This window comes from Polypterus senegalus, chromosome 9 (genome assembly GCF_016835505.1).
Source record: "Polypterus senegalus isolate Bchr_013 chromosome 9, ASM1683550v1, whole genome shotgun sequence".
Classification (NCBI taxonomy): domain Eukaryota; kingdom Metazoa; phylum Chordata; class Cladistia; order Polypteriformes; family Polypteridae; genus Polypterus; species Polypterus senegalus.
The window spans coordinates 79,251,921-79,268,405 of record NC_053162.1 but is presented as its reverse complement, the minus strand read 5'-3'; the positions used below and the strand labels follow the sequence as shown (position 1 = coordinate 79,268,405).

The 16,485-nt window shown below is 37.5% G+C and overlaps 1 protein-coding gene and 1 long non-coding RNA gene across 2 annotated transcripts in view; one reads left to right on the top strand and one right to left on the bottom strand.

Moving 5' to 3' along the window:
* Positions 1-16,485, top strand: part of cpne7 (copine VII) — a 263,075-nt gene that overhangs the window by 113,321 nt on the left and 133,269 nt on the right. The window contains exon 4 of the mRNA XM_039763335.1: positions 2,255-2,329. Coding sequence (XP_039619269.1) covers positions 2,255-2,329 — 75 coding nt within the window. The remainder of the gene's footprint in view (positions 1-2,254; positions 2,330-16,485) is intronic.
* LOC120535459 overlaps positions 1-16,485 on the bottom strand; it is a 43,107-nt gene that overhangs the window by 17,898 nt on the left and 8,724 nt on the right. Inside the window, exons 2-3 of the long non-coding RNA XR_005634901.1 lie at positions 15,579-15,670; positions 5,313-5,466 (exon numbers count right to left, since the gene is read on the bottom strand). This is a non-coding gene — a long non-coding RNA (uncharacterized LOC120535459). The remainder of the gene's footprint in view (positions 1-5,312; positions 5,467-15,578; positions 15,671-16,485) is intronic.

Here is a 16,485-nt window from a genome sequence, read left to right as displayed (position 1 = left end):
AACACAAAGGGTGTTATCAGCAGAGCTTGTAACTCATTCTTCTCTAAACGAATCTATGAGTTACTGGAGTAATGGCAAAATGGTTCAGAGGCAAGGAGAGATGCTGCTGAGATCTGGACATTTGGGAAGTCCACAAATGAAGAAATCAGAATCTCTATGTGAAACTATAAAAGTTTTCTTTAGCATCTGTAAAAGTAAGAAATGGTGGCTGAACCCTTAATTGATACAGTAGAGAGTACTCAGACCCTTCTGTACACATTATTGTGCTGTATTTTTAATTTTTAAAGGATAAATTAGAAATTTTTGCCCATCAGTCTAAACTCAATCACCCATAATGGCCAAGTGAAAACCTGCTTTCAGAAAGGTTTGCAAATAATAAAAATGAAAAACTTAAATTTTGCATTCATATATGTATTAAGAACCTTTGCTTTGGCACTCCAGATTGTGGCTACTTGCGTCCTTTTTGTTTTAACTATGCATGAGATGTTTCTAGATCTTGAATGCAAGCCACTTGTGGCAAACTGAATGGACTCGACATAATTTAGAAAGGCCCACACCTGTGTATAAAAGGTCCTACAATTCACACTGCATTTCAGGACTAAAACCAAGCCATGGAATCCATGGAATTCTCATGATCTCTGTGATAAAATTGTGGTAAGGCATAGATCAAGGCATGGGTATAAAACCATTTCTTAAGCCTTGATTGTTCAGCCAAACTGAGTTACCAGGCAAGAAGAACCATGATCAGGAAGGTGACCAAGACCAAGGTCACTCTAACAGATCTTCATACATCATCTGCTAAGGTAGAAGAACCTATCAGAAGAACAACCATCTCAGCAGCACTCTCAGCATTAATCAGGAGTTTATAGAAGAGTGGCTAGACAGAAGCCACTCTTGAGTAAAAGGCATATGACAGTTTAAAGGACCCTGAGATCATGAGGAAAAAGATTCTCTGGTCTGATGAGACAAAGGTCTAACTCTTTCGACAAAACATCACCTGCCTGATACCATCCCTGTGGTGAAGCATGGTGGTGACAGGAGCATACTTCTCAGAAGCAAGGACAAAGGGATTGGTGACAATTAAGTAAAGGAAGAATGCAGCCAGATACAGAGAGTTCCTTGGAGAAACCTGGCTCCAGAGTACCTCAGATTGGGATGACAGTTCAGCTTTCAGCACAACAATGTTATAAAACATACATCCAATGTAATGCTGGAGTGGTGGCTTCAATTTAAGTCTCTAACTGTCCTTGAATGGCCCAGCCAAAGTCCAAACTTAAACCCCACAGAACATCTGTGGAGAGACCTGGTGGTGGCAGTTTATAGACACATTCCATCCAATTTAACAGAACCTGAGAGGATCTGCCAGGAAGAATGGGCTAAACTGCCCAAATCCAGACATGCAAAGCTTGTAGAGACTTACCTAAGAAGTCTAAAAGCTGTAATTGCTTCCAAAGGAACTTCTACTAATTAAGGGTTTAAATACTTACATGAATGAGAGATTTCAGTTTTTGATTTTTAATAAATTTGCAAGTCCTTCTGAAAACATTTTTTCACTTTGTCATTATGGGTTATTGAGGTTAGATTTATGGGCAAAAAGTATCCATTTAAAATTAAATCTACAGAACAATAAAGTTTTCAGAAAGTGAAGGGGTCTAAATACTTTCTGAAAATCCATTGTATATAGGAGTTGGGCAATTGGGAGAGTAGGGGATAATGTTGTAATACAGTAGAGGTTTGGAATAAACTGTTAATGAAAAAAATATTGCCGTCCTCCAGGCACTGAAATCGGCCAGGTCTTTTACTATGAACATATCAACATACAGTATGCAGTTAATCCTAAAAAAGGAGGGCAAATTGCTGAGAGCATTTAAGTAGAGATTTATATTGTGAGACTTTAACACAAAATTAGCAGTCAATTCATTTTTGTACTAGCATTGTGTTCATTTTTTTTCTTGACATTTGAAATGAGGGACTGTTATTCTGCCAAGTGCCAGGTTGTCATTAATTTGTTTAAATAAATACAAGAGAAGCTATTTTTTATGTAGTCAAATATTGTGCCACTGTTTTTTTTTTCTCTGCAGCCGGTGTGGTCTGTCTCCCAGACCTAACAGTCCTTAGAAATAAAGGAATACATTTCTGGCAGACAGGTACCTGTGCTGCCCTCAATGGCCTTTCTGTCAAAGTATCATCTTCAGAAAATTAATGAAGCTTGGCAAAAACCTTTCTGATTTTGATGTTTATTTTCTTCTTACAGATTGTGGCCCAGAAGAAAATGACAAAGCCGTTGTTCTTAAAATATGGAAAATACGCAGGGAAATCGACAATAACAGTGAGTAGGAGCTCTTCTGTCTGGTGTGCTGTAAAAAGAAAAAGGCGCTTCTAAAAGACACCTACACAGAAATGTACTGCAGTGGAAACATCTTAGCAGAAGGTCTTTCTTCTACTCATCATGTACACAAAATGTGGCAACAAACAGCTGTTTAAGTGACAGCTTCACTACAATACTCATTGCTTGTCTCCCATGACCAGTTAGAATGTGTCAGAAAATACACTGCACTATAACAAATAAGTTAGTAACACTGAATTAAGAAGTCATTTCTGCTTGAGTCCTCAAAAGTCTGTCATCTGTGTTGCCTGTTTGAGCAAAACAAAGATGAATACTGTACAGCAAAGGAAGAAAGTTTACGTCAAACACTATTTTGAATGATTTATCTCAATTCTTGGCATTATTGACGCTGTAATGATCATTTGCCATATTGCTATAGTGACTTTGAAGGTTTAGCATCTCAGTTTATTTCTAAGTTGGTCCAGTATATGTGAATATGTGCATAGCTGGTCAAACCAGGGCAAGTTTTACCATGATATGTTCAGAAGAAAAACAAATATTTGGATATTTTGTGCTGTATGTTTAAGGTTATGCATATCTACCCTTAAATTCTACCCTTCATCTGCCTGCTTTTAAGGCTCAGACTGTTGAAAAAATGTATAAAAATGAATCTATAGTGAAACATTGGAAGGCTGACTGATTGCGCATGCTGTAAAATGTGCTAAAATCTGTCTTATGGCACCAGGCCAGCCTAATCCATATGTAAATGGGTTAAATGACAGACTCAGAATGGGAAATGCTAAAACGAAATAAATGCTAAGTTCTGTGACATACATATTTGACTTTATGTGCTAAATTTATAGAATATTCTTTTATTTGAAATTATGAAAACTTTCTCAGGGTTTATCAAGAAGCATATCTGAAAGGTCTACCTAAATTAAATATTTGTTTTTCATAGGGAATCTTCTGATCACCACAGAACGTTTTTATTCCACATTTCCCAAAAATTGTAAACCCTGGAGTCCACATATGATAATAACCATAATTGCAATTAATCTCACTTGATCACCCAACCATGAAATTAAGTTATTTTGATATTGATTACCATAACAGAATTGGCAACAAATTTGAATAAATATAAAACAACATTGACTGGATGTTAAAATGGTGGCTACATTTCAGTACATTGAAAAACAACAATATCTTCAATAAAGCGCACGTCTTAAAAGTTGTATTACTGTATGGTTTATCTTGATGGTAATAAAATAAAAAATTAAATAAAAAGTAAAAAGGCTGTGTAAAAAGCACAGAACTCTTATCACAAAGAGTTGAATTATATCAATAATTTAAAAGTTGCTTTAAAATAAGGGTCTGAAGGCAATGTATACAGTATATACCCTTCACATCTAGTCATAATTTCTGGTTATTTGAATAAGATGAGCATCTTCATGCAAAGTTTGTCACTAGTGTCCTCATGGTTGAAACTAAATATAATAACGTGAGAGGGTATACAGTGATACTGTACTGTACATCATGACTGCTATGCAATGCTTAGCAAGCCAATGTACAACAAAACAAGAAAAATAAGACACGCTGGTTACAGATTACCATATAAACTCACATATAAGATGGTTCTTGAAACTCAAAAAATCGATCATAAAATCAGACCCCGACTTGTACACCTGTTCAAAAATATGACACTTAAATTTTTTTTTTACATCTTCTTGCCTCCTCCAATCTTGCATCAGTTTCTCAGACACATCAAATTTTGTTGCAGCAGCGCAGTTACCAATTACTTTCACCACTTCAACGATGTTTAATTTAAAACCAGCTTCATATTTTCTTCTGATCAAACACCCCATCGTAGATAAGGGATGCTCTTACGATAAAGGTGTATGAGAGTGTGAGATACAAAAAATACAAACAGTGCAAACGTTGGTTTGGAGTAGTTCAGGTATTACCATGTGGTCACGTAGGCACAACACATATTAAAAAAGGCAGTGTGCTCCATGGTACTCTCTCAGGTGGTCATTAGAATATCATAATCTCTTGGACCAACTGTGTGAAATTTCCGCATTCGACTTATACGACCGGCATTGTAAAATAGCAGACTTATCTGCAGAAGAACTTATCCGCACTTATATACGGTATTTATTTATTGTACATATTTTCACTGTCCTTGTAAAGGTTACGTTTCTCAGATAAAATCCCTGTCACCTTCATGCTATAAAGTCTATGTGCTCTATGCTATCCTTCTGGAATTCTCAGAGCAGTTTGATAGTCACAGTCTCTATTCTGAGTAGAGTCAATAGCAAATCAAACTTTCTCTCCCAAAATCATGTTTTATAGTCTTGTGTGTGGGTGTGTCCTGAAGAACTGATCCTTGATGCCACATCTTTCCCCATCTGAGAAGGTCTGACCTCCCTGAACTCCTCTCAGAAGTGTCTTAGGTTTTTTATTTTTTGTTTCGTTTCTGGCTCCTTCCTGAGTAGAGAAGCAGACCCCTGAATAGCTAGACCTCTTAAACTTTTTCTCTGTAGTTTTCCTTGTGCTCCCTGGGGTACTAGAAGGGGTCTCTGGTGTGTAGAGTAATGATGCACAGTTCAAACAAAGGTGCACTCTTACCATTCACTTTAGCAGCATAAGGCACTCCTGAAAAACTCCCTTACATAGTGAACTCCTGTAATTCAAAATGGTAATCACTATTAATTTCAATGGGGAAAAAAGTATGCTCTCCTGTGATCAATCGCTTCAGTAATTAATACCAGAAATCAAAACATCCATTTTCCCTTCATTAATAACTCAATTATATAGTTGTTTAAAGGCTCCCATTAAGCTTGGTTGCAGCTACTGCATTATGCAATATATATCTGCAAACAACGAACATATGATTCTCATTATCTACGGGCAGAGTACAGTATTTATTGTTTAACTTAAAAAAAAAATAACAGCAACAATAGAGTAACTGCACAGAAAAGACACTCACTGAACAAACAGTAGAGGAGTGGGTAGTGGTGGCATCGTTGTTGTGGCCTGGCTGATGAGTCGGTGAGTGAGGGGGTGATGAAGAAGAAAAAGAGAAAGGGGTGCCGATTTGTTCAAACTCTAGTCCGTGTGTTTTGCTTCCTTCTCTTTCTCAACTGCAATAGGAAGACAAGAGAGGCCAAGAGTTGAAGGTGAGGATACAAATGCAGCAGCAGTAGTTTGATGGGCTAAGCAAAAGGATGATAAGGGGCTGATCTGCTTGGCCTCTCATACCTTTCTTTTGTACAGTTGTTTGTCACACTTTTTCAACATTTATTTATATAGCACATTATCATACAAATAGTGTAGCTCAAAGTGCTTTACATGATGAAGAAAAGAGAAATAAGAGACAAAGTAAGAATTTGTATAAGACAACACTAATTAACATAGAATAAGAGTAAGGTCCGATGGCCAGGGAGGACAAAAAACACATTGATTTTCATAATTGTAAGGAAGTACCTTGAACAGGGATATGTAACATGAATCTCCTTGCAAAAACAAAATCTTGCGCAAACGAAATTATTGGGACACCAATAAGTCAAAAAGGAAAAGCAATTTATTGATTTCTTTAATACATGAATTAATATCAACCTTAGAGTGTATTAGTTTTCAACAAAATAATAAAATATTACTTTGAAATAGTCCTAATGCCTACCTGTATTTCATGTTTTGTCCATTATATTTGCTAGTTTCTACATTTTGTTGTATTGTTTTCTTATGTCAATCCAGAAATCGCAGACTGGTTATGTTAAACAATTACTGATGGACAGGATTCCATATTATCTTCATCACAGCCTAATGCTCAGATCCTCTGTAATGGCTTTAGCAGTAGCAGCTCTGATGTCCCACACTGAGTCAAACTTAAATTTGTCCTGCCATGTGACCCGACATTTGCGCATATGAGCGCCGACAAAATAACACTGATTAAAATGCGGCGTCAAAATCGCACCGAAAAAATCTCGGAAGTTTCATTAAATATGAATTATTAGTTTAAAGCATATATAATAATGTTTATTTTAGAAGTCAATATTATGAGACGCAGCATGCCATCAGTACGGCACGCAGATAGTCCTTAAGATCACGACCTGCATATGTAGGAAGAATTGCAGCAAGACGTCTTGATAGTTGAGCGTATTTAGACTTGCTGGCTGCCTGACTGCTGGTAATTCCGCTTTGTATACGACGCATTATGCCAACCCTCGACTGAGTTCTTTGTTCGCGGCATGCCATCAGCAGTTATAACAGTTATAACCTAGCAATACAATACAATACAATACAGTTTATTGTTGTATAGCCCAAAATCACACAGGAAGTGCTGCAATGGGCTTTAACAGGCCCTGCCTCTTGACAGCCCCCCAGCCTTGACTCTCTGAGAAGACAAGGAAAAACTCCCAAAAAACCTTGTAGAGAAAAATGGAAGAAACCTTGGGAAAGGCAGTTCAAAGAGATACCCCTTTCCAGGTAGGTTGGGCGTGCAGTGGGTGTTAAAAGAAGGGGGTCAATACAATACAATACACAGAACTGAACAAATCCTTAATACAGCATAATAATAAAAATTTTAGCACATACGCGTCCCACTCTATTGGCCTCTCTCGCGATTTTGTTGTGGCGATTTTGTCGGCGCGCATTTGTCGAAAACCAGTTAGCGGGTTTGTCGGCGCTCATTTGTCCGTCGCGGTTTTGTCGGGGCTCATATGTTTATCAAGCTTTTGCCGGTGATCCGTCCTGCCATTGTGAGTAGGTTACATGCCCACTACCTGCCACATCTTTATAACTCATTGGTTACTGTTATCTTCTATTCATTACAATTTACGGGAGGAATGACAAAAGTCTTTAGTTGTGCTATTTAAATTCGATTGTATGATTTGAATGACTAGAAGAAAAATTAATGTGGTTTGATCGAAAAAAAAGTCAAAAAGTAGAAAACATATATTTGAAAATTAGCCTAAAAACTCAAATAGACATCACACACAGCCTGCAAAACACAATTGAGAGATAAGGCTCAAGAGTGAAAAATGAAAGGAGATAAAATAAAGTATGTGTCAAGAAACTTGGCAAGGGATTGACTTAACAGCAAACAAGTGTCAGGACATGTGTTAAATCAGCTTAACAACCCTCAATTGACAGTTGAACAATTTTAGTGTACAGTCAATGGCTAATCACAAGGCTTGACAACATGGTCTGCAGTAGATGATATTAAGAACCTGTCATTAACGTCACTTATCCCAGTCTTTAAAATTCTCAAAGGCATCATTCCTTCAATTAAAGAGTGAATCATGTTCTCTAAGACAGAGGTTGTCATGTTTAGCCCTGGGGCAACCTATGGCTGCTGATTTTCATCCCAAACAAATTTCTTCTCTGTCAATTAAGCAAACCTAGTTTCTACATTTTTGATTTTTGTTTGCTGATGTCAGTCCAGAAATCACAAACTGGTTATGTGAAATGATTATTTGCTAATTATTACGCAAGTGCCTAACACTAAAGTAGCTGCCTCCTTTTAGCATTCAGCATCACTTGCATTTGTGTCTCATCATGAACGGTCAGTACAAAATTGAATTTGCAGTGAACTTAGAGTTTCTCTTTGTTCAGCCACAAGCAACAATCACACTGTTAATACATGTGGTTTCATCTTATCTGCAACCTTCTTCTTCTTTAGCAAAGGCATGGCAAAGTTTATTCTGGTGCAAAGCATGGAAAGAGAGCATGGCTGGTGAGAATGTTCCTGTAAGAACTTCAGAAGCATTTGTCCCCTGATAACATGATCTGGCAGTGCTGCTACAGGACTTCTGGATAAAAATCCTGGCTTGGATCAGCTTACAAAGTTTAGGAAAATAAGTGCAGATGGTGTTAACACTGACACAAAATGAGCAGAACTGGCAGCGTGAATGGGCAGGAGAGGGTGCATGGAGCTGCATCTGAGGAGTCATCAACTATGGGGGTGAGGCTGGAAGGCAGTCAGGGATGTGGCTGTGGAATAACCCTGAGGGAGCTATATTCAGTACTTTCTACCTCAAATAATGTTAAAAAAATATCAAAAAGTTCATTTTACTGTGTTTCAAATTTAATCAACTGTGAAATTGCATGTAAAATAAATTTTGGAGGTAACTCTGCTGGTTCACTCATCAGTAATGTATTCAGATGCATTAATAGAGCAAGCACACAATAACTATGAATTAAAAAGAAAATGACAAAATATAGTTAATCATGGCAAAGAAAATTAGAAGTTTTACGAAAGTAAATCTCATACTTGTACATTTTTCTGAAAGCAAAATAAAAGAAGGCAAAAAAGATCACCTAAGCAACAGTGAGATTAATTAAAATTAACAATGATTCACGTAGATACCACACGGGCTGGATGGGCATCCCGGCCAGGAGAGGGAGAAGACCTGGAATGAAAGGTGTACGGACAAAAGGAAAAGATGTTGCTGGAGGTTTTTTAAACCAACACACTAGATGGCAGCAGCCCCAGAGGTTGGTACACAGTAAGAAGCCAGTAGGGCATGCTGGGATATGTAGTCTGCCAGAGCAGCCCTGCTGGGGTCACTGGGTGCCACGAGAGGGTGCTGTAGGGAGCTCCCTATTATGGACTTCCATGTGACCTGGAAGTGCTTTCATCAGGCAGACACCCTGGCACCGGAAGTAGCCCCAGGTCTCTAATAAAAGGTACCACACCCTTATTCAAGCGAGTCGGAGCTGGGAAGTAGTGGAGCAACGCTTGAGTGGAGGATGGTAGTGTGGTAGGGAGAAAAGAGGTATTGTGCGAGGAAGACCTGTTTTGGTGCTTGTCTTACATTTTGGAGATATTTATAATAAAAACCTTCCATTATTTGGACCATGGATTGTTCGTGTTGGGGTTTGGGGCTCGCTGACGCCCTGGGTTTATCACACTCATTAGTTCTGAGACTACTTGGGATGAAAACCTGCAGAGACATAGAGACCCCTATTGAACTTGTAAGCACCAAGTAAAAGTGCAAATAGCTGCAGGGACAGTAAGTGAAATAAGGGGGCACCTTAGCTAATGTCCTGGCTCGGCAGGAAACAGAACTGATATTTGCAGAAAAAACAAGAAGAGGCATGCAAAAGGCAAAACACACCAAATCAAATACATGCAAAATGACTACAACACAGATGAGAGGCAAGAATAAAAGTCAAAATTAAATCTAGACACAAAGACCAATAGCAAAGAGAATGTTCCAATTTGTGTTTTAAGGGTTAATCCGCAGATAGGATAAAGCTTGGTGCAAATACTGACCTTTGAACCAGTTGTGCTGATGAACTCATGGTCACAGGGCCACAACCCTGGAGACCACACCCCTAGAAATGCAGGATGCAACCCTAACGATGGTTACACAAAATGGTGCCTAAGACAGAAAAAGCAATAGGACCTTAAAAATCAGCCTGGATCATGACAGCTAACAACTAACCTAACTAAATGGCTTACTCTGATATATTAGATTTCTTACATTCTTATGTTCTTACTTGATCAGGCATTTTTACAAACAGAATCAAGAATGAATGAAGTATTAACAGCAATAGAGAAATAAGCTGTTGCCGTTCTTTTTGTAATAGAAACTTTTTTTTAAGCAACAGTACTATTTTATCTATTACCATAGGTACTATTAACACTATATTACAATACTATATTATCGATAACATTGTTATTTAATATTAAAGATAAAATTGGTAGGCATTTCATCGATACTGTGTTATTGTTTTATTGTTATAGATACTATATAGCTCTTCTTGTGTATAGCTGGCAAAATACTGCCATTACTATTGTCTTAAAAATACTTGTGTCTTTGAAGAATCTGTTTTTATTGTTCTATATAAATGTATGGATTACTGTAGGTGTCAATGGTAGGAGGAATATTTTAGCTGTACCATTTTGTTATTCATGGTTAACATTATTGCTGCTATTGAATTAATGTTTTATGTGGAATATGGCTGATATTATTAATAATGTTTTTATTAGTGGTATTTAAACTCCATAATAGCCTATTTATTTTTTTTTCTAAATGTGGCAAATTGTTGAACTTATCAGCAACATTTTTATAATATGGCTCCTTTTGCCGTATTTCAACAGGGGCAACCCCAAGGCTGGGGTTCAAATGCTGTCTTTATGCCATTCTTGTTTACTTGTGATCCTTATTCTTATGCTAATATTGCTTTTGTTTTTGTTTTGCATTATTCTTTGCTTTTAATGCATCCACATTCATTTCTTTGTTGTGTGCCTTGTGGGTGAAACCCTAAGAGGCGGAGCCTCCTGCCCATCACAGCAAGGGTCTGCCCGCAGCCCTATAAAGGTGAGGACAACTCACAGTTTCTTGTGGCTCATTCAAATGTATGGAGTTGGTGAGTTATTCTTGTGATTTCTGTGCTTATTGTGAATTTCAGGATTTTTTTTACATCCTCTGTATTTCAACTGCCCTTTGGATTTGTGATTGTGACTTGGCTTGCCTTTGTTGAAGGCATTGTCTTCTGTGCACTTGTGCTCCTCTGGACTTTTTTCTTTTGCAGAACTTTTGAATAATAAATGTTTCACATTGTTTTTTCGAAGATTCTGGAATCCATTCTGTGATTCTAGCCAGGGTTTTGGGCAGGATTTTGTCTTCTAGCTGGCATTTTTGGGATATTTCAAGACTTTTGTGCTTTGGGATTTTTGAGCTTCATAACACTTGGTTATTACTCTCATGTCTGTTTTATACAAATGTTTAAATATTGCAAGTATACATGGATTGTTAAGAGTATCTACATATGTTTTCAAATCTTAGCATTTTAGTGGTACCATGTTCACTTATTTATGAAAAAAGTCGCTTTGTTATTTCTGTTCTTGTAGTTCTTAATTGGGGGACAACTGTTCATTTCTGGCATGCCTTGCTATAAGGCATTTCACATGACCAGGACTCTGAAGTTGTTTGATCTTAGCCTTGATTGGAGTGGCAAAGCAGGGTGAGACAGGAGGAGAAGAGGGGAGAGCTATTCACAACTTCTTTCTTTCCTACTGACATGCTATAGGAATTTTTAGATATTAGTGATTGCAAGGCTCAGCTGGTGACACTTTTCAACAGTTATATGCAAGTAAAAAAATAGTTTAAATATCTAACATATGTTACATCATCATTCATGGAGTTACAGGTATATACTCTTCTTACAGGTTGCTTATATAAATATAAAGATCAGCTAAGGTTAAAGACAGAATGGTTTGGACAGGTATTTCAGTCAAATAAATGTTTATGGCAATAAGGAGTTAAATAATACTGTCGCATCTGACTCATTAGGGCACTATGTTAAAGTAGTGAAAAAAGCAAATGAAACCAAATAAACTTTGGATAAAACATATGCATCCAAATGGGATGGTAAGAAATGCATATGTAAACAAATTTACTTCTAATAACATCTCTTTGATACACAATATGTGCAGCCACATGTATTGCACAGAGATTTTATCTGTATACTTGACATTGCTTCAGACTGCATTTTCAATTGCAACCACACCATCTAGAACTGTCTCAGCAATTTCACGTATCTGAAAAGATCATGTATTGTTGGAACCATGGGAATTTTAGCACTGACATTCAAGGCAATATTCTTTTTTTTCTGCAGTGCATCACAGATATTCTGGAACTGATTACTTTATTATTAATATCTCATGTCTTTCAAGTATGATGTCATGTCATTACTGAAAATGGCAGATTTTTCTCCGTAGTATATGCATTTTCAATAGTTTGCTTTCCTGCCATTTTCATTTTATGCAGACTATCAGCCTTATACTGGCCCCATGTGTGTGAGTGGGCCTTTTGGTGGGCTGGTGTTTGGCCTAGAGGTAGTCCCTGCCGTGAGGCCTTTTCTGTCAGGATAGGATAGGTCCTGCCCAATACATTGGATTAAAGTTATTATGTTGCGGTGTGTTGAATTTGCTGCGTAGTACTTTTATATGCTGTCTTGTAATGAGAAATCAAGCAAAATGACACGTTTTAACTGGCTGCTGATACTGGATGGATGGGCTGGAATTCCAGTCAGGAGAATGTAGTACAGAACAGGGCTATACAAGGCTATGACAGTGTATGCACTGGGAAGAGAAACATGAGTTGCAATGTGGGAGGAAGTCGTTGGACTCAACAAAAGTGTGCTATGCCTTGCCAAGCAACAGATATCATCATGGACATGAAAGAAGTATAACCTAGAGGGAAATTAGCTAATGTATGTTCCACACACGCACTAAAAGGAAAATGACCCAGTATTTGATTGTATTGCCTGCTCCACTTTCAAAAGTGTGCCATAGTGGTTAAGGCTTTAGACATCAAACCCTGGGGCTGTGGGTTCAAATACCCACCACTGACACTTTGTGACCATGAGCAAGTCACTTGACCTGCCTGTACCCCAATTGCAAAACCAAAAGATATGCATCCAATAGTATCTTGAATTTTGGAAGTCACCTTGGATAAAGGCGTCTGCCAAATAAGTAAACATAATGTAAAGTAAAAAGGCACAGGAGTGCTGAGACACCAGGGTTTGTTCCATAGGATTCTGAACCAGTTGTAGGGCTACTGTGGGACGCACATCTGTAGGTTCCAGGGATAAATGTAAATGACCACAGAAGCACTTTTATGTTCAAGTATGCCACCTTAAAGCCTGGATCAGGAGGAAAAGAAGAGAAGACACTTGACTAATGTGAGAAAGAGACGCCAGAGGTTGAAAGAGAGAAAGACGGGAAGTGAAAAGGGAAATGACTGTGCTAAGTTCTAAGTAGTAGGAGGCGTGCAAGTGGGTGAACCATACTACTAGGCAGACATGGATAAGTTGGAAATGGAGAGACATGTAGATTTTGCTGGTTCTGTTTATTTTGAGCTTTATTTTCTACTCCAACCTCCATAGCAGTTGTGTTTAGTAAACATGTATTTCAAGTACAATTTACTTTCTCTGCTGTTATTCCGAACCAGGAGCTACTATAGAAGACATCTTTTTATGAACGTTCTTAAGTACATACGGTAATTTATTTTTATTTTCACACTGACACCGTTGTATGCAGTACCTGGAGTCTCTTAGTGTTTCTTTCCTAATTTGCCTTATGAGGTGATAACACTATCATTTGTCATCATTGATCATACTATTGTCAGCCTTTTAATCTTGTGAAATGCAGTTGTTTTGTTTGTAAGGTGTGTGTGAGTGAACATCGAATGAAAGAAACTGTAGGCAAAAAACACTTTTTTTAGCTTTATCATGCATTAGTGGCTGTACTGTTAGAACATTATCTTGAGAATTGTATCTATTATACTTAATACTTGATGGAACAGCTTATTAGCGTAATGAGAAAGCAGTTCATGTTTGTCATTAGGTAACACCTTCAGTAAATAACATAAATGAGACGCAGAATACGAATTGCTGGAATAACCAGAACTGCCAATTTAATTTATCACTACCAACTGCAATGATAAATCCATCCATAATCCATCCAATATCTGCTCCTGCTTTTGTCAATTCAGGGTGATAGAGACTAGAGTCAATTCTAGACCACAGGAGCCAACTCTAAACCAGAAGCCTCTCTATCACAGGGTACACTCACACTGGGCCAAGTTACAATTTTCACCTACAGTATACATTAACTGTCTAGACACACCCAGAAATGTTTGACAGAAAAGGCAATTCTGGGATGCTGTCCTAAGAGGCAGAGGTTCAAAGGATTATTAATGCAGAACTTGCATATTATAGTGCTGCTTAAGATTAGTAACGCAAGCAATTACCCAGAAGACAATTAAGACAATCTTTTAGATTTTTTTTGAAGAAGCAATAGGAATAGTTGACAAAAGCAAAGCCTACAACATAATTTAACTAGACTTTCAAAAAGCATTTGATGCAGTCCCACACCAAAAATTAATTCTGAAAGTAGAAGTTGTAAGCTTCCGAGGTCACCTAGAAAACTGGATCTCTAGTTTGTTAAATGGCAGAGGACAAAATTCACAGATAAGAGGAGAATGCTCCTCATGGAGCATTCATGTTTCTGATTTATATTAATGATTTCGATTACAGTCTAGTTAGTAAACTTGTGAAATTCACAAATGACACTAAAATTGGAGAGATGGCAGACACTGAGGAGGCAGCAAAAAGAATTCAAAAAGACCTGGACAAGCTTCAGAACTGGGCAAATACCTAGAAAATGCAGTTTAATGCAGAAAAGTGCAAAGTGCTACATGTGGGCAAAAGGAACCTCAGTTATAAACAGAAGATGGGAGATACTGTCATACAGGAAGAACTATCTCTAAAAAGGATTTAGAGGTTTATGTCGGCATAACCTTTTCATTGACAAAATAATTCACAGAAGCAATTAAAAAGGCAAACAAAATGTTAATTTATTACATAAAACTGATGAATTCAAATCAAGGGTTGTTATGGTCAAACTATTAATGTACAAGTAAGACCACATCTGGAGTACCATGTGCAGTTGTGGTCACCACACTACGAGAAAGACATAGCAGCACTTGAAGCTATGCAGAGGAGAGCAACCCAGGACTTAAGGACAGAATAAGAGAATTAAACCTGTTTAGTCTCAAGCAGAGGAGAGTGTGTGGGGACCTAATCCAGGCCTTCCACATCCTCAAAGGCGTTGATAAAGGAGATCCAGCAACATTCTGTCATCTTACGAGTGAATCACGTATTTGTGAACATCAGTGGAAATTAAAGGGAAGTGCATGTCAGACTGAAGCCAGGAAGCACCGGAACAAACTACCGAGACATGTACTTGAATCAGTAACTTTGACAACCTTTAAGAAAATTGTGGATGACATTTTGGGGCAGCTTAATTATTAGATAAATACTGTATAAAGGGTCCGATGGACTGAATGGTCTCCACTTCTTTTTCAAATTTCTTATTTTTCTAAGTTATTTTAAAAAATATTAGTTTAAGTTCATTTCAAGTTTAATTAAACACTAATTTTTTAGTCAGATGAAAGCAGGATCAAAGGGGATATGATTTGCTGGAAGAGGAAAAAAAGAATTCAAATGTAGCATTTGGAGACAAGCAGATAACCAACTGAAATGTCACAAAATAATGATAACTGAGAGGAAAAATAAAATGAGAGGATAGCTGAATAGAAACAATGGTAAGACTAAGCTACAAAGCCAGACCTTTTTTTTTAAGTTGCACAGTAGTCATTTACAAAAAAAAATTGTATTCAAATGATTCAGCAAAGTGAAATGTGATAGAGAAAATGCGAACAAAGAAGCCCCTCACCAATTCTAAAGCAGCTGTCAGTCATTTCACTCTTAGGTGAGCCATAATAAAGTGCAAGAAATCTTCTCCTTTCTTCTTCACTCCATGTCGCTCTGAAAGAAAGTATTGGAGAAATGAATCGCTGACAGTGCTGTAAAGAACTGCAGGGGTAAAAAATTTGTGAAGATTTCCACGTGATGAACTGGAAGTGTGGATTGTCATTGATTTCTGTATGGCCGGCACTGCTTGAAATTACGGCATATGCATCTGTGAAAATCTGGAGAAGTATTAAACTAATCAAGCTTAAAACTGCGTGCGCAATAATCAAAGAAAAATGGTAAAGGCCATGCTAAGATAAAGAAAAAAGACATTTCAGGCCAGGATGACCTAGAATAATACAAACATGTAGTGTTTGAAAGGCATGGTTAGTAGCACCATGCTGTTCTAATGATAGCAGCACAGTTGCCTCTTCAAATAGCATAGATGTCAGAAAGTAAAAGAACAGCACACAGAAAAATATAAACCAATATTTAGTACTTCTATTACAGGGAACACATAATTTTGAGATGATTTTATGGAGCACTTAGTATATACTTACCTCATAATAATTAGGAAATAAAAGGCAAAGCTTTATTTTCCCATTTGGTAAATCACACATTCTTTCTCTTCTATGCTGTTATGGTACTGCACACTTAGTCCAAGTGATGTGCTGTCATTGTCCTGGTTTGGCTCCTTATTTGTGCCTGAATGTACTGGGAAAGGCCCTGACTACACTGACACTGATCTGGATTATGCTGGTTTGTTATGCTATGTTACATTTATTTTATATTCAGTGTCCATCCAGTGGCATACCGGCATATTCTAATTCAGGGGAATGGGCAAGTAGAGGCTATAACACATGTCACAGTACAATAATCAAATTGTTACA